Raw genomic sequence first — 19,145 nt, forward strand, 5'->3', positions numbered from 1 at the left:
CAATTCTTGCAGAGTCCATTCTGTAACACCCTACCTCTGCACAGATCCTGGGCTGTGCACAATAGTATTCTCACACATGCTGTCTGCATATGTACACTTGTGTGTGCTCATGTGTTCACATAAAACGAGGGAACCTTAGCTGCACAGCTTTGACCCTATCTTAAAAGGCAGACACTGGCAGTTAGCATATTCAGCCCATATCCATGAATTTACATTGAGTAAGAATTAGGTAATGAGACTCACACACAGTATACGTCCAAAAACCAAGTAGTCAAATGTGCAAGATTCAGGGGGACAGAACGGGCAGAACCCAACGTGCTAAATCATCAATGATCACATAGCAATATCTGCAAATGTCTTTATATAATATGGCCAGGCAGGGCCTGCTGCCTGAGGGCCAGGTCTCTGGTGGCGTCCATCATTCAGCATATGCAGTTGTGAATGGGGTCTGTGTTGTGTCCTGTGGTTGCCATACTCTCAGTACATGAACTTCTCTACCTGTTGCCCATCTTGTCCTCCCCTCTCTTTCACTTTTCTAGATCATGGAAAGACAATTAAGGAGAATATATTGAAGAAATAGTGGAGGGCAGAAGATACTGTAAGAGTGTTTAAAGACATTGTAAGAGAGGGTGGAGTGCAAAGGCTTAATTTAGGGACTTTCTTCAGAACCAGAGAAGGCTGCTTACAAATCCTAGCACTGGGAAAGGTTGACAGAAAAATGCTGATATTTATAGCTTTTGATCCACCAACAGGCAACACAAAGTATTAACACTAACAAGTAGTTTTGAAATAATTCATAATGTACAGCTTTTCCTTGACGGTTGGATTAGGCAGGGGCTACTGCTGTTTTTTCATCTATGGGCCACATGGAGTGATGGATATCAAAATTAATATTTGAGCTATTTAAGTAACGATGGGATGGTACTATTTCTTTCAATGACATAGTTAATTAGAAAAATATCAAACCAAAAACCGGCAGAAGAAATTCCAAAGAGAACAAGCATTTGCAATGCATCGTTCTCGCCTTTGGGACCTTATATATATTTAGCAATGCAGCATATTAGCCTGGGTGCTGAAACATCTACTGTTCTTTAATATGGAGGGAAAGTGAGCACCAAACTGTGTGACACTACAGGTGTGGAAGCACATGGAGGGACATGTTGCCTTTTAGCGGGAAATGGTATAGTCCAAAGCTGTGTTTAATATAGAATCAGGGCCTGCGTGGTAATATCACACAAAATACAAGATATAAAAAAAAATTATTAAGTACGGGTGCGGGTGGAAGACAATTTGTAGGTAGTATGGCAGTGTGTGGAAAGCTGGACACGGGAGACCTTAATAGCACTTAGCATAAATTAATGTACCTTACGACAGGATTCTTCTAATTGGGTACCAGCCATTGACAAACCCAATAGTCCTGGCTTGCTGTAGGTGTAATGTTACTTATTATATGATATATGTGGATGCCGACAGAAGCAGCAAATTAGCAGTAGTGTGGCACACTATGCTAAGCACAGATTTTTAGCTTACGTGTTTTAATCCACGCCCTTTATTAGATTGCCCACGCCCCTTTGAGAGTATTCCCCCCAGTTTCTTCATCTCACTAGTCAGAAGTGGGCAGAACATCCGAGCAGGAGGGAGCAGTGCCCAACACAAAAGCGCAGCCCAGGTATTGCCAGGACAGGGCAGCGCAAAACTGGATAGACCAGAACAGCGCCCAACAGAAAAAGCCAGCACAGAAGTGGGCAGAACAGGGCAGCACAGAACAATGCATAATAGAGCAGGGCAGCAAAGAAGAGTGCACAACAGAACATGGTGGCACACAACTGGACTAAACAGAACATTGCAAAACAAAACAGGGCAGAACAGAACAATGCACAGCTGAACAGAGCAGTGCAGCCCAGAAGAGGGCCAACATAACAGAGCTCAACAGAACAGGGCAGAATGGAACAGGGCGTAACAGAACTGGTCAGAACAGGGAACACAGTCATGAGCAGCAGAGAGCAGAGCCGAATCGAACAACCAACAAACGGCAGAGCTAACATTTGGAACAGAAAGGAGGAAACGCGCTGCGTAATGAAAAAGATAAAAAGCGAAACAGGAAAATTGAAGGACAGAGACGGGAGAACAAAGAAGGGAGAGAAAGGGAAGGGGAATGGGGGAAGGCAGGGTATGCTGTAGAAAGGCAGAAGAGACTGGGTGGTGAAGGGGAAGGGCACATTTTAAAGAGAGGGACACAAAGGGGGCTCTGGAAGAGAATGGAAGAGGAGGGAAGTGAGGAAGAGGAAAACGGAGAGAGGAAACGAAAACGCATATGACAAGGATTAAGGAGAAATACATAATTTGTGTGTGCAGAGGAGCCTGCAGGTGGGCGAGGGCTGCGACTGGGCCCTGCAGTACCTAACCGACTATTGGGAAAACAAAACTTCACTTTCTGCCCAGTCGACCCTGTTGCAGGGCCTGACCCACGCTGATGCCCGTCCCGTCCAGCAGCAGCACTCGGCAGCATAAGGACGAGTGGCTGTCCCAGGCATGTAGACGGTGGCGCCCCCGTTCACCAGCAGCAAGGAAGCCGAAGTGTTGGCATGGGCGACAACCCCTCGGGCTGCGGCCGTGGCTGCACAAAGCATGTCCGGCCACCCACGTCTGGCTCAGCCCGGTGTGCGCGGGGCACCGCCTGCGCTGCCCTGTAACGGTGCATCGACCGGCAGCCAAAGGTCCTCTGCAGGAGCAGAGAATTCTCCCCACCTCCAGTCCGGATCCACCGCCACCCCAGTGCCACAGAAGGGTTGTAAACAGGGAGAAAAGTACCAGGAAACTGCAGCTACACAGAGCTCCAACCCTCACCGAGCAGGGATGATAAAATCAAACGCACCCAGGAGCGCTCAATCCCGGTGGACAGAGCCGCCTGCAGAGGAAGGGCCACGCTTGGTGCAGGTCAGGATCCGAGGGGGTGTGTGACGCCAGAGCGAGTCTGCTGGGCTCTCCCTTGCAATACTGCGGGAGGCACTGCAATCTGTTGCAGAACAGGGAGTGTTGTGACCCGCGGTCACCAAAAGCACGTCCATGGCCCATGAGCTGGGAGACAACGGACATCAGGAAGGGGGCAGGAACAAACGAAATGGAAAGTAAATAGAGCAGCGCTAGTCTGCTGCTTCCGGAGCAATCAAGCGTTCTTTTCCGGTGCAAGTCAAAATTAGCAATGCAATACGACTCGCATTTATGCGAGACGTATTGCACTAAAAATATGAGTGCGGTTTGAAAGAAGACACAAACGGGGAGCGGGGGGTGAGAGGTTGGTGAAAAATCACGGACTGCGTAAGGGGGCAGGAGAGACACAGGCAAAAAAATTATGTTGAGTAAAGGGGCAAATAGCCTCGGATGTATACAAATTACGCCATGGGCATTAGGAGGATGGACTAACAAGGGAAAAAACAATCAGAAAGCAGTATTTAGGATGGCAGCCAAACAAAAATATGGACAGAGAGTGGGAGGAGCTTACGCGAAGCTTCCCCGCTAAAGTATATACAATATGCCTCGCAAAGTGAGCAGCGCATTCCCGCTGCCACGCTAGGCGAGACCTAAAAACGGAGACAACTGCAAAGATAAATGGATAGGAAATAACTGGTTAAAGAAAATTAATGTATATGTATTTGAAATATATGACCTTACGTAAAAGTCTGAATATATTGGCAAGCTTCTGAAATTTTTGATAATGAACTAGAAGGAATGATTATCGGAAAACAATAATTTGTTTGAATGTTAGTGTAATGTTTTCAGATTGTAAGCAAACAAGAAATACAATGAAATGTAAATGCTTTGTATGATAATATGTATTTAGCTCGTCACTAAGGAACACATGGGCAAGATGCCCATAACTTCAATATTTGCTACCTATTTGCTAAATTACCAAATTATGTCTTTCCCCAGGTTGCATTCCACCTATGATTTACTTCAATTGTGACAATGAACCACCAGGCAGCAGAGGGGCTGAGTGCCAGAAGCAGTGCCGCAGTTTAGATGTGCCTTGCGTAAGTACAAGTTCACAGACCAGGGTCAATGTGACGAATAGAATATTTGCCAGATGTTCATTTTGTGAATGTGAAGGAAGCTAGCAACTCTGTTGTGAGTGGGAAAGATGACATGCAGCCAGTGGCGTAGCTAAAGGGAGGTGGGGTCGTGGTCCGCCCCTGGCGACACTCTTTTTGGAGTTGGCAGAGGTGAACAAGTCATCTGTTGACTACCCCTCCCCCTGGGAGCAAGTCGTCTGTCGGCCGCCACACCCCTGCACCGGGCAGTACACTCAGGGACCACCGCAGGTGGCAATAGGTCCAGCTACATCACTGAACATGAGGAAACCTATTTTATTAAAGTTAAAATCATGCGGGCGGACAGCTACAGAGCAAATAATCCTATAGCCGTCTTCTCCGCCTGTCTGCACTAACAGTCTCTTCCTCAATCCCACCTTCTTAAATGTTGATCTGAGCCGCACAGTGACAAATACCTTTAAGGCTACATTGACAGTTAACAAATCAGTGAAGAGTTTTGGGAGAGTAAGCTATTGTCATATTTAAGGGGTGCGAATTTAATTTAAATCAAATTTGATTAAAATTTAATTTTAGACTCAAGGGTACATTTTGCATGAAACAATGGTGCAAAAAATACAATTGCCTTGAACAACAGTCCCTTTCATTTTGGTTATTTGCATTGTTCTTGTGTTCCCACACTATCATTTTGCCACATACAGTGACGTAATTACGGGATGGGGTGTAATGGCAAAAGTTTTGGAATTTCACATAACAGTCATAATTGAAAATTCACAAAATTATGCAGATTTTGCCAAGCTCATTTAAATTTCACCCTAGTCTAATCATATTATGCTGTTTTAGCATTCATCTTACTAGACATGTAGGAAGCATCCTGGTGAAACATGTAGTTCAACAAAAGGAAACTCCTGTTTAGACTCCTTTCTCTTTCCTAATCTCTTTCTTTGGACTATCATCACTTCTACACAGAAAACCTTCAAATTTATGATTCCTTTTCAACTTATGATACTTTTTTATACATTCTGTTAGAAACAGAATTCCTGGTTGGCTCAGGTATGCACTCAGCCAGAGCAGGAACCACCACTCTAGTCAGTGTAAGCACAATAAGATAACTGATGCCCAGCTGCTGGGAACTTGGCACAGAACAGTCAGGCTTATCTACAAAAGCAATGTGTAAAGTATTTGTTCAACAAACATACAAAGTAACACAGTGAAAGCACAGCAAAAAACCTCGGCACAGGTTTAGAAACATGAAGAATATTTATATGAGCAAATTAAGACCAAAACAACAAAAATCCAATTAGGGGAAACCGAGATATGAATTTTTAAAGATTAAACCAAAAATTGTGCTTTAAAGTCACTAGCAGTCAAAAGGTAACTTGAGGTCGTGACGGCCTGGTGTCCATCTAAAGTTCAGGCTGACCGCAATGGAGGGCAAGCCATCTACAGGATCCACGCAAGAACTGCTGACAGAGTACCTTGGATGAAGCAAAGCATCAATGCTGAGGGCTCAATGCGTCTATCTGTCCCATGCAGTCGGGTCACTGCAAACGCAATGCATCACTGTCAAGGGGGGCACAGCGTTGTCATGGGGCAGCCGCTGCATTGGCATTGAGGGATATGTAGCAGAATTTCGCACACAGTTGATGTAATGGTTATGGGCCCGATTCACAGAGCTAACAAGACAAAATCCTAAACTTACTACCATTTTGGTATTCACAGAAGTCACTAACTCATTTTGATATTCACAGAAGGCACTCATTTCGGTATTCACAGCAGTTAAGAATCCTAACTTTAGGACTTCTAAATGCCTTCTGTGACTACCGAAAGTCTTAAAGTTAGGATTTTTCTCAGTTTAGAAGTAGTAAAGTTAGGAGTCCTAACTTTAGGACTTCTACATGCCTTCTGTGAACACCGAAAGTCTTAAAGTTAGTATTTTTCTCAGTTTAGGAGTAGTAAAGTTAGGAGTCCTAACTTTAGGACTCCTAAATACCTTCTGTGAATACCAAAAGTCGTAAAAGTTAGGATTTTTCTCAGTTTAGGAGTCCTAAAGTTAGGAGTCCTAACTTTACTACTTCTAAACTGAGAAAAATCCTAACTTTAAGACTTTCAGTATTCACAGAAGGCATTAGGGAGTCCTAAAGTTAGGACTCCTAATTTCTGTGAATACCGAAATGAGTAAGTGCCTTTTGTGAATACCAAAATGAGTAAGTGCCTTCTGTGAATACCAAAATGGTAGTAAGTTTAGGATTTTGTCTTAAGTTAGTTCTGTGAATCGGGCCCATAATCTTGATTAAAGTAGCTGCAAAACCCACTTCTGAGGTCAAGAACCTGGAAGGGGCAACTCAGGCAAGGGCAGGACTCACAGAAGGCAGAGTCCAGCAGCACCAGCAGAAGTGCAGGAAATCTTTTGTATACCTGAGACTTCAGAAGAACAGGGGGCAAGCCAGCAAGCCCATGGAGATCACTTGGAGGGAAGGCAGATTCCAGCCCTTCATCCAGCAGAGTGAGGAAGCAGCATGCAGCAGGGCAACAATCAGATAAGCAGTCGTTCCACAAAAGCAGTACATTTGAGTCCTTTAAGCAGCTCAGCAGTCCATCTGACAGGTTCATTTCAAGATCCTGAAGTGTCTGATTTGTGTGTGTCAGAGGCCCATTGCTTATACCCAAAAGTGCATTTGTTGTAGGGGGTGACATCAAAAGAACTCTCTGAAGTGCACAAGGATCCCTCTTAGCCCAGTCCTGTCTGTCAGGTTAAACCTGGGGGATACATCAGGGTTTGTGTGTGAGAACAGGACACAGCCTATTCAGATGAAAGTGGGAGCCACCTCAGAATGGAGATGAGCCTCACTTTCCAATGTCTGTGGCTGTCTCAATCCAGATGTATATTGGAGACAGGTTGTCAGGTGCAAAGAGCAGTAATTACAGAGAAATTTCCACTTTTCTAAAGTGGCATTTTTAAAACAGTAATGTAAAAACTGCTCCTCTCTGATCAGGAATTACAGCTTAAAAGTATATAATGGAATTCCCAATGCTATCCTATGAGAGAGATAGGTCTCACAGTAGTGAAAAACAAAAAAGTCTGGTTGTCACTACCAGGAATAATAAAACATAAAAGTACATGCCCTTCCTTTTATTTACATAGCTCCCTTCCCTTAGGGTTCTTAGGGCCTACTATAGTGGTAACTTATATGTATACTACAGGAGTTTAAGTTTTGAGAGGTAGTGTTAAAAGCTGAGTCCAAGTGGCAGTAACCTACACACACAGGCCCTTGAGTGGCAGGTCTGAGACAAGTTTGAAAGTCTACTTCTGTGTGTGGCACAATCAATGCTGCATTCCATAAGTACCATTTAAAGTACAGGCCCTGGGTATATGGTATACCACCTTTTAAGGGATTTACTAGTACAACCAATATTCCAATCAGGTATACACCAATGTCACCATGTTTAGGGGATATGATCAGGCACTTTAGCACTGGCTAGATGTGGTAAAGTGCTGAGAGTCTTAAGGCAAAACGAAACAAATCAGTAAAACTGAGAGGCAAAATGCAAAACGTTGAGGAAAAACACAACTAAGAATAGCAAGTTAAACGATTCTCATCTTGAAAATCTGTTACCTAATTCATGTTAAAATGTTACCTCATTCTCTTAATCTTTCTGAAATGGAAACCCCCCCTTTCCCCGATTCCTCTCTTTTTTCATGCCTCTATCACTTTTTCTCCAATGCCCCTCCCTCCATTATCATCAAATAGCAATTTTGGCTTGGTATTCAGCTGTTCTTTTTTATATTTATGAACTGGTTTTTTGCTTCCTTTCCATTGTCTTTAAATGCATCCCTGTCCTGGCCTTACCCATTTGTATCCCTTGTGGTATTGTCAATACCCATAAACTCATTCCTGCCTCTCAATCCTTGCACCCTAATGATTCTATAACAAGATATTTGTCTTCTGCTCTTTTGAAATGGGGTCATACAGTAAAGATGGCCTATTATGGAAATGCACGTCCTATTCCTGGCTCCAGACTCACTTTAAGAGGGGTATTCAACCCTTTTATGTTTGGACAGGACACAGCCTATTCAGATGATCCATCAGGATGCAGATGGACACACAGCTAATCTTCCGTTGTGTGTGGCTGTCTAGAGGGAATGCAAAAGTCAAGCTGTCACCCACCTCAGACATGTATTGGGCACAGGCTATAGGCACACAGAGCTTTAAGAGAGAGAAATGCCAACTTTTTAAAAATGGTCTTTCTATAAAAGTAATGTTAAATCCACCTTTACCAGTAAGGATGATTTATCATTACCATTCCAATGTTACAAAACACGACTGAGCTACTACTTCTTAATCACGAAGTACAGCTTAAAAGTGTAATAAGGAATTCCCAATGTTAACCTATGAGAGGATTAGGTTTCACAGAAGTGAAAAATGAATTGGGGTGTTTTTCACTACCAGGACATTCAAGACTTAAAAGTACATGTCCTACTTTTTACTTACACAGCACCCTGTCCTATAGGCTACTTAGGGCCTAACCTAGGGGTGACGTTTGTGTAATAGAAGGTGAGTTTAAAGCTTGGTAAGGGGTTCTAAATACCATGTCGACATGGCAGTAATACTGCACACACATGCTCCGCAGTGGCAGTCCTGAGACATGTTTAAAGGGCTACTTGTGTGAGTGGCACAATCAGTGCTGCTGGCCCATGTTTAATTTACAAGCCCTGGGTACAGGCAGTGCACTCTACTAGGTATGTATGGATAAATGAAATATCCCAATTGTGGATGAAACAATGTAAGTGCGTTTAGGGGAGAAGCACATGCATTTGAGTACTATTCAGGAATGGTAAAGTGCTCAGGGTCCTATGGCCAACAAAAAGATTCAGCAAAAAGAAAAAGTAAGCAGGCAAAAAGTTTGGATGAAGACCACCCTAAAGCTGACAGGTTTTAACAAATGTTCTTTTAGAAAAGCTTCTAGCCACCTATTTGAGAGGAATATAATTTCCAACAATGCCACTTTGCTAACAGAAGTCAGTAGGAGCAATAAAAACAAATTGTGGTTAACAGAAGGGTAATTTGAAATGACAGGTTTTAAGAGACAGTAATTAAGAAGAAACAAAAGAGACACGAAGCAAAGCAGAATGGAACTAGATAATGTCTGCACGTGTAAGAGATAAAAATGCTTTGACATCCTTGCTGAAAACTTAATAATGATATGGCTATGAAAAAATAAGAAAAAACACACTGTACAAAATGAGGTGCAGTAATAACAGTCATTTTTAGAATAGTAAACACAGTAACTATATGAAGTGGAAATCAATATTAGTGAAAATAAGCTTGAAAAGATCGGGTTGGGTGGGACTGAAACTAATTAAATGACTAATTAAAGAGCCCCAACAAAAGCAGGGGGAAACAGAAGAGGAAATTATAGTTCAGCTGATTAAACCCAGTAGGATCTCTGTTGTTACTAATTAACAGCAAACAAGAGCATTATCTTCATATACTACATTATCTTCTGCAATCCCTGTATAAAAAAACCTATCTCTAAATTCTTTATAATAGGTGGCTTGTGACACACCTCGTCATCAGTCTTATTAAGGAATGATGTTAGAACCCAGCTGTAATGGCTTATTACAGTTGAGTTCTGACTTTTCAATGCCTGCTGCGGGATAGGCAGGTCAGGGCACAAAGCATAATCAAGGCAGTTGTTTAAAGAAAAACACAATGATGCCTTTTTTCTGCTCAGATGTTCTGGTTTACAGTGACAAACAGAAAGGGGATATTTATGGCACTATGTTTATTTTGTTTCACTCCTTAGGTAATTATAGAAACATTAGAATCTTCTGCATGTTTCCACACATACCAAGTTACTGCTGCTTCTTTTTAACTGCCTTAAATTGAAATGATTCCAATGTATTTTTGTAACAAATATCTAACAGCTTTTTGGATATGCTTAATTTTTGGTCAGAGAGTCTATTTTTATTCTTCACATTTGCAAATATGCTCTCGCTTTCATATGAAAAAGATATACACCAAGGATTTAAGTGGTTTGTGGGAAAGGTGAAGGTGTGACCAAATTTGATATGTGATAAAGTAACACCTGCTGTCCACGATCGTAATATAGCAAGCCTTCTTGGAGTTCCACCCCTTATAAAGGAGCTCTGGGGCATATTTATGTCTTTTGTGGAGTACCTTGCTGCACTGCCCCACATCACATGGAAAGGGCAGGCATGTGCTACATTTATCCAGTACAGCACATTCCTCTCCTTTGCCCTTGCATTGGCGCCTTTTGCCAGCCTAGTACCAATGCAGGCACTTATTGCACCATGATTCAACGGTGTCTATGTTGTGTGAAGGATTGTTTTTGTGCTGGAAGTGGCAACTCCCTGCACAAAACAATCCTGAGAGGCTTTTTCCTTTAAGCACACATAGAAGGAGGAAAGGATGAGAGGATCTGAGATTATAATTCTGGTGTAGAAATTGTAGACAAGCAAAGAAGAAAGCAACAAAGTGAGATAGAGAAATAAGTAGACAGGATAGAACTGTTACTATAGAAACAAGACTAGGGCACGTGCTACATTCATTGTGTAAAGAAATAAACACAAAAAAAGTTATTAATATACATCAATGTATGTGGTCTGGACTTTTAAATAGAGATGACAAAGATACTAAAGTAGATACCTTCAAAATGTTGAGATAAAGGTCAAATACAACAGCCATTTTGTTACATTACAGAGGTAGACAAATTGAAAAGGAACACGCAGGTATATAAGGTTGAAAGTCCCTTTTGGAATTGAGAGAAGTGCACAAGTATTTCAGTTTACAGAAAGTACAGGGACCATATTTTTTTCCAGTGCACATTGTCCATGTTGTTGGATAGATTGTTTCTTCTCCTACATGTTTCTATAAAAGGATGGATAAAGCAATATTGGGTACAAGGAGCATTTGTACTGGACCATAATTCAACCACTGAAAAATTAAGAGACATAGCCATACCAAAAAACTGGTGATAACAAAATGCTGAACAATGCAACAAAGATTTTTTTTAAGCTAAACCAGGAGTCAATGCTCTCAACGAAACTACTTTAGGTAGTCTCCAATGCACATCTTGAGGAAATTGTTCAGTGAGACAGCAACCATAATGAAGACACACACAGAACAAAGGCAAAACTAACAACAAAATATTAAGCACTAACAAGGAACTAAAGAAATAAATTATATAGAATAGCATATTTGTCAAATAATCAGACTACAATCTGATATAACTGAAACAGTGACAACATGAAGAATAGGTAAAAGTTGGTTACTAGTGGCAAAGCTTTAAAAGAAAGACTAAAATGTAATCCTCTGAAATCAAAATACTCTGTGAGGTGATGCTGGATGATACCAACCAGAAACATAGATCAAAAACGTTTTTAAAGACATGAACACCCAGAAATGACCTGGGTGATGAAGGTTTCCTAATGTAGTTTTATAAAAGCAAGATACCGCAAATACTACCTGTTGTAAATGTTCCATTTCGGCAAGAACACTCCAGATTTGTGTCTTCTTTAGTTGAATCTGTTTTTGGGCTGGGCATAGGACACTGTGCAATTATCTCCTGCTAAACAGTGGTAAAGTGCTTGATCCTTTAAAACATGATAACATTGGCATATACCATATTGGAACATTTAATTTGATTATAGGTCCCTAGTGTATTGTACTACATATATTCAGAGCCTGCAAATTAAATGCTACTAGTAGTCTGAACGAATCTATGAAATAATATCGACCACAAAAATATCGAGGTACAAAAATATCGCAACAAAAATATCGAGGACAATAATATCGGGATCCTATCTCTAAAAAGGTAAGTACAAAAATATCGAAATTATTATATATTGATGTCAAAAATATCGTTTTTTAGAAAATATCGGTTTTTTTTTTAAATGAAAATAAAATAAAATGTAATATTAACAAAATAATACTTATAAATATAATAAACATAGTTAAAAATATATTATAATATTTCAAATGAATAAATGATGTAATAAAAACTAATAATAATAAAAATATAATACATAGTATATACTTAATTAATTCTCCAAAGAGTGCAACAGTAGGGAAAGTGTTGGATAGCATAGGAGTAAAAGTTACTATTCCAACTCCAAAGAGCGCAACAGTAGGGAAAGTGTTGGATAGCGTAGAGGTAAAAATTACTATTCCCACTCCAGACAGTGCAACAGTAGGGAAAGCGTTGGATAGCGTAGGGGTTAAAATTACTATTCCCACTCCAGTGAGTGCAACAGTAGGGAAAGTGTTGGATAGCGTAGGGGTAAAAATTACTATTCCCACTCCAGTGAGTGCAACAGTAGGGAAAGCGTTGGATAGCATAGGGGTAAAATCTACTATTCCCACTCCAGTGGGTGCAACACAGTAGGGAAAGTGTTGGATAGCGTAGGGGTAAAATTTACTATTCCCACTCCAGAGAGTGCAACAGTAGGGAAAGTGTTGGATAGCATAGAGGTAAAAATTACTATTCCCACTCCAGAGAACGCAACAGTAGGGAAAGTGTTGGATAGCGTAGAGATAAAAATTACTATTCCCACTCCAGAGAGCGCAACAGTAGGGAAAGTGTTGGATAGCCTAGGGGTAAAAATTACTATTCCCACTCCAGAGAGTGCAACATTAGGGAAAATGTTGGATAGCGTAGGGGTAAAAATTACATACTTATAAATACATGTTTTATTTTAAATAATAAAAATATGAACTATTAAATAAATATAAACCATTTACAAATACCAATACATAATTATTAAAAACATGTGAACAAAATATATGTAATTAAAAAAATTATTAAAAATACCATTTCATAATATTTAATTAACAATTAATAATTAATTAACAATTAGATAATTAACCAAACTATTAATTAAAGAACATTATTATTTAATTACATTTAAATTACTTCCCACCCTATTCCCCTATAAACCCACAACCCACTACAAAACATAATTATCAATTGATCAATTAATTAAAAATATTTAGCAATTATTTAAAAATAATTACCAATTAATAAATATTAATTTATAATTCCTAATAATTAATAATTAATGTAACATAATTAAATTACTTCCCAACCTATTCCCCTATAAACCCACAACCCACAACAGAACATATTTATCAATTAATCAATAATTAATTAAAATTATTTACCAATTAATTAAAAATAATTACCAATTAATCAATATTAATTTCTAATTCCTACTAATTAATAATTCAATTAAATTACTTCCCACCCTATCCCCCTATAAACCCACAACCCGCTACAGTACTAAAATACAATTTTTTTTATTAAATTACATAAAAAGAAATTAAATACATAATAAATACATAATAATATACACAAAAATAATTTTAAAATCGATATTAGTAACATCGAAATTATTAACATCGATATTACTGACATCGATATTTATTTTATCGATATTACTTACCTTCTATATTTTGTCCCATCGATATTTAAACTTCAATATAATTGTATATCGATATTTAAATATCGATATTTTGTCTGCATACCAGTCTGAACCACTCATTGTGCCACTCAATAAAGCAGCACAGTAAACCATGGTTCCTAGCCTGCTCCTGCAGCCTTGGTAGGCAGTTTTAAACTGCCATTTTCACCTGGTAAATAAAAGCTTTTGCCAGGCCTAAACCATGCTTTTCAGTACGTAACAGTCACCCCTAACATAGGCCCTAAATGTCACCAGGGAAGCATGCATGGTGTTTAAAACGTAGAAAAGTCATTTTCCACTGGGACAAGGCTGAATCTCACATAGACAAACGGTGGGCTACATTATAACAATTTATAATGCTTACCTTCAGTCTGGAAGCAGCTAGAAATATGATTCAAGGACTCATTTGAATAGGAATTTAATATCAAACAATGGTAAAGTTGGGTTTTCTATGACTGTTTTGGTAATGCCAGGTTTAGAAAGTTGTCATTTTCCTGCCTAATCCAAATGTGCCTTTCTGTCACAGTTGAGTGTAAAATGACCCCAATGGCACCTTGTAAATGTTTTTGTATTGCTCCCAGACTGTGATGTAAGAAATTGGGCTGTAGACTGAATGGGCTATAAGCGCTAGGAGTCACATATATGTATTAAAAGGCTTGGGCTGGGCAACATGTTTATTCTGTCTGTGGGTTGGTATTATGCTGTCCACTAGTTAAGCTGGGCACCTTGTACCAGGCCACGCGACCATTTTGATGTATGAGGTCAAAGATAACCTTATTGAAAGCTATCCTAGTGGTAGCTATGCAGAGCAGCCTTCAGGCTTAATCTTGAAGGAATGTAAAGCAGCTTGTTTTACCAGAATATCACCTCCTAAATGATTAAATGAAAGGAGAACCACACAGTGTTTATATAATAATATGTATTCATTAATTTAACACTCTCTACTAGTCTCTACACAAGACAAGGGCAGAAAGCACACAATACAAAATCAATAGAACATTCGTAAATAGCGAAATACACGGAGGGCTCAATGGGGAGACCGAACCATATACTAAAAAAATTATATAACGACAACGAGAATCGCTGGGACCCCAAGGAACCACCCAGAGGAGTGACACGGGGAGCCCAAGGAGGACGGGTGCAGTGAGGAAACACAGAAGCGTGCTCCATACAACTCTATGGGAAAGTCGCGGCTGGAAAATTACAAGTTAAGGACACTTCTAAGAGAACCTCGAGCAAACCCTTTGGAACTTAGGAGGTTCTAAGGCCAACCCACCAGCAAATACCATAGTACCAGTGTTACCTATCCCAGAGGAGCCGGGTGTCGGAAACCTTTGTTGTTTTCAATGGAGAGCTGCAAAGAAGTCCTGCTGCCAGGAGAACGAAGAATGTCCAGTTGGATCCAAGCAAGACTCAAGGTGAGGAGAAGCTGAAAGCAGAGGGGACAGAGTCTGGGTTCCTTCAGGTGACCAGGGGCTCGGTAGTCGAATGCCCACCGATGTCGAGTGCTTCAGGGATGAAGATGGGTTGCTTAACGCTGCAGCCACGGGGACCAGGAGACGTCGAGGATGAGCTGTCCTATGAAGGATGTTGAGAGCTGAGGGGGTCGATGTCCGGCTGGAGCAACAACAAGCCTTGGCAACTGCAACCCATGGGGTCAGAGGGAACAGGTTATGGGGTTGACCAGCAAGGGGACTCTTCAAGCAATGGAGAGCCAGGGCACGTCCAGAACAACCAGGTAAGCCCAAGAATTAGCAAGGTGACCCTCGACAGGACCCACAGGCCAACGGACCAGGGATCGCAAGGAGACCTCAAGCAAGTCTGCAAAGCACTAGCCAACAGGACACTCGTCAAGTGGAGGCTGGAAATCTTCAGTGCAAATACTGCTCGGGGTCAGGAGTATAGGGAGTCCAAAGCACAGGCCCAGGAATTGTCACTAAGCACATGCACTTGCAAAAGTACACGGTGCACAGGGGTTCGGGTGGCACGGTCCCCACAAGGGATACTGGTCTCAAAATCGCTGAGTGGGCAGATCAACTTCAGGGACCTTCGGGAATCCACCTCCTGTGTTGCAGAAATCTTTGGAGTCCTCAGGAGCTTGGGAGAAGCAAACAGGTCAGTTGTGTTTAGGTGCCTGCTTTTGCAGGGGAGTAACTCCTTTACTCCAAGGGAGATTATTCAGTCAACCAGCGTCAGGCAGGCAGTCGAAGTACTTGGTTTCTTCTTAGCAGAATCTTGTCCAGGTAAAATCTAAAGCGCTGTGATTAGGTCCCCCACTTTATATCCATGGGAAGGGGTTGGAAAGATTCTGTGGACCCTTCCAGGGGAGGGGGGGCAGAGGCGTGGCTACACCCATGTCCTATGTCCAGTTTTGCACCAGAGCAGGAGCAAATGGCTCCTCGAACTGGTTTGAGCAGGACTTTGCACAGGGACACCAAATGTGCTCCCAGTGCAGACTTTCTGGCACTCTAAGAGTGCACTCACCCAGCCCCAATACACTAAATCCTGACAGGGAGGTGGTTACACCTCCCTGTGACATGATGCCTATTGTCATACCTTCCTCTGCTTGAGCTTGGCTCAGCAGCAGGAGAGCAGAATCGTGCCTGTGGCTGGCAGCGTCCATTTTGTGCTGCCCAGGTCGTGAAAGCTGGCACTGGGTATACCGGTGACCCACATATGTCCCTTTAGAAGGGTGGAATCATACCTCCCCCGGCAGTTACTGGCGGGGAGGTATGATTCCAAGGTGTTTGACACCAAACACAACATGTTTCTAAGCAGCCGTTATAAAGTAGGCATTTACCGCGAGGTTATAATGCACTTAAACTCATATGTCTGGCTGCATCACAGACAACCCCGGAGAATGGTCTCCGAAGGCTGCAGAGGGGCTCTGCTCATGCAGGGGCACCCTCTCACGTAAAACGCAGTACCCTGCCTTCGGGATTGTTAAGGCCTGCCATAGGGGTGACTGAAAGGTATTTAAGTGTAGTGGTTTAGATAGATATAGTGAACCTATATCTTAAGGAAGTGGTGCAAGCACCAGCTTACACAGTCTGCTGTAGCAGGCTGGTCGTGTCAATTTGGATAGCCTCTCATGGGTGGCACAATGCATGCTTCAGCCCATGGGAGGCCTCTGGGATACCTCTGCCCTGGGTTCATGGTGTACCATATACTAGGGACTGATAAGGGTACCCATGAATCCAATCTGGAGTGTACCTAAAGTACATGCATATCAATTTACAGGAGAAAGCAGGTAGATTGGGGTCCTGGATAGCAGGATCCCAGTCAGACTAGACCAACAACAGTGTGACATCAGCAAAAAGTTAGGGTAACCATAAGAAGCAGATACTACTTTCCTACATTACCAGGTTGTAATGGCAGCTTGAACTGTACACAGAGGCTTTGCAATGGCAGGCATGAGACATCTTTAAAGTGCTACTTAAGTGGGTGGCACACTCAGTGCTGCAGGCCCACTAGTAATATTTATTTTACAGGCCCTGGAGACACATGTATTGCATTTTAATAGGGACTTGTAAGAACAATAAATATATCAATTGTGTGAGAGCCAATATTAACATGTTTAGAGGAGAGAGCACATGCACTATAGCACTGGTTAGCAGTGATGAAGTGGTCAGAGTCCTAAGGCCAGCAGAAACGAGGTGAGAAGAAATGGAGGAGAAAAGCAATAAGTTGGGGGGGAAGACTATGTTAAGGTTGACAGGTTTAACAGTGGAAATAAGACCTTGGGTGCGGGGAAAGGGTTACCTTTCCAGAACAGGATGGGTTAATGGCTTTTCCCAGCCCCTGCCTGAGATCAAAGGATAGCCTTGGGTTATTACCGGCCTGTTCCTGCATTCAAAGAGTACCCAACCTGTTACTGGCAGATGCAGCTCACACCTAGGCCTGCCTGTACTGTGTCTTACTAGTCAGGTGTGCACCAAACCCAGTGGGGGTAGATAAACTGACCAAAATTGGTTTAGGGGGTAGGCAAAGGCTTGCCCTCCACTCACAGGGTGGCACTGTGTATAAAAGTGGACCGCCACATGTATCCTCTCAGAACACTTCTGCTGTCTGAAGAACCTGAAGGACGATCGAACCTGCTTGCCTTGACCCCAGGAGTGACTGACTTACTGTTTGAGCTACAGCGGGGGGGGGGGGGGGTTGGGGAGGTCTGTAGAGAGTCCTAGCCCCCCACCCCCAAGTAGATTTTCTGAGATTCAGGGCTCATGACTGGTTTTAGTGTGTACTTTTCTTTCTTGTACAAACTGCAAAAACCTGGACTTACTAACTTTTTGCCGACTTTTCAATTTTCGATCAGCCTCAAATTGCGGATTTGACTTGAAAAAGGAGATATTACTTCCACAAAAGTATCTACATTCGAAATTTGGAACATAGAGGTCTGAATGGAGATCAAACCCAAGCTGAAGCCGAACGATGTTGAGACCTTCCTGGTCCAAGACTTCGGGCTTCGCCCACTCATAGTTTTCCTGCTTTTGCTGATTACAGCATCGGGGCACTGGTCTTCAGCAACCTTCCGTTGTCCAACCCTGCTTCAGATCTCACTTGTACCTTGTCCCACCGATGGCTCATTGATGACCACTCTTCCCTCATACATGTTTCTAAGTTAGAAGGTAACCTTCCATTGGGATGAACCAGGTCCCTGTATCCAATCCACATTCCATTGCGTTCGGCCTCAACTTTTGATGTTGACCTCATGTAATGCAACCAGATAACTGTGGTTGGCGCATGGTCCTTTTTGGCCCTATTTTTATTTAAAAAAATTTAAAAATCCTATTTCGGGTTCCACATACTAGATTTTTTCAGTTCGGTATCATTTCATATATTAACATATTCTCGTTTTTTCTAAATTGCTTTGTAATATTTCTTGGTGTTGCATTTTCATTTTATTGCTGTGAGTACTGCATAAACACTTTATAAATTGTCTCTAAGTTAAGCCTGACTGCTTTTGTGCCCAAGCTATTAGAGAGTTAAGCACAGGTTCATTTGAATTTTGCGGGTTCACCCTTCCAAAGAACAGTTGGCTGACCGTGTGTTTAAGCTATAGGGACTCAACCAGCTTCCAGAGGACTCCCTACCAATAAGTTAACTGCCCAGCACACCATTTCTGACTGGACCTGCCCTAGACTCTGCTGATGGCCTCTGCTGAAGTTAGTTCTAACCCCCAGGAGTTGCCGCCTCAATTATGAATCCTTGGCAGGTATTAGAGTGCACGCCTCCTTTCCAAACTGCAAAAACAGAAACTTAAAAACTGTTTGCCAACTTTCTTCTGTCGGAGACTGGGACAACTGTCGAGCCTCAGCCACCCATTTTGAATTGTCATCAGCATGTTAGTTTGCCCCACTAAAGTAGATATGACTTCTAGAAAGTTTTTCAAGTTGAAACACAGAGCTTTAAAGAGACCAATGCCCCACCAAAAGTGATCAATGTTGAGATATCCCTGGGCACAGATATCGGACTTCAACTGCTCAGAGCTTTCCTGCCTTCATGGATGACCACACGGGGACCCTCTCTTCAGCATCCCACCTTTGTCAATCCCTCCTTCTGATCCCGCTTGCAGCTTGTACGTCTGATGATTTGTCAATTACTGCATTACCCCC

At 41.9% G+C, this 19,145-nt stretch overlaps 1 protein-coding gene across 1 annotated transcript in view; it reads left to right on the forward strand.

Moving 5' to 3' along the window:
• Positions 1 to 19,145, forward strand: part of LOC144824333 (uncharacterized) — a 610,480-nt gene that overhangs the window by 7,157 nt on the left and 584,178 nt on the right. Inside the window, exon 2 of the mRNA XM_078683450.1 lies at positions 3,931 to 4,031. Within this exon, the coding sequence (XP_078539576.1) occupies positions 3,931 to 4,031 (101 nt within the window). The remainder of the gene's footprint in view (positions 1 to 3,930; positions 4,032 to 19,145) is intronic.

Source organism: Lissotriton helveticus, chromosome 3_1, assembly GCF_964261635.1.
Source record: "Lissotriton helveticus chromosome 3_1, aLisHel1.1, whole genome shotgun sequence".
NCBI lineage: Eukaryota > Metazoa > Chordata > Amphibia > Caudata > Salamandridae > Lissotriton > Lissotriton helveticus.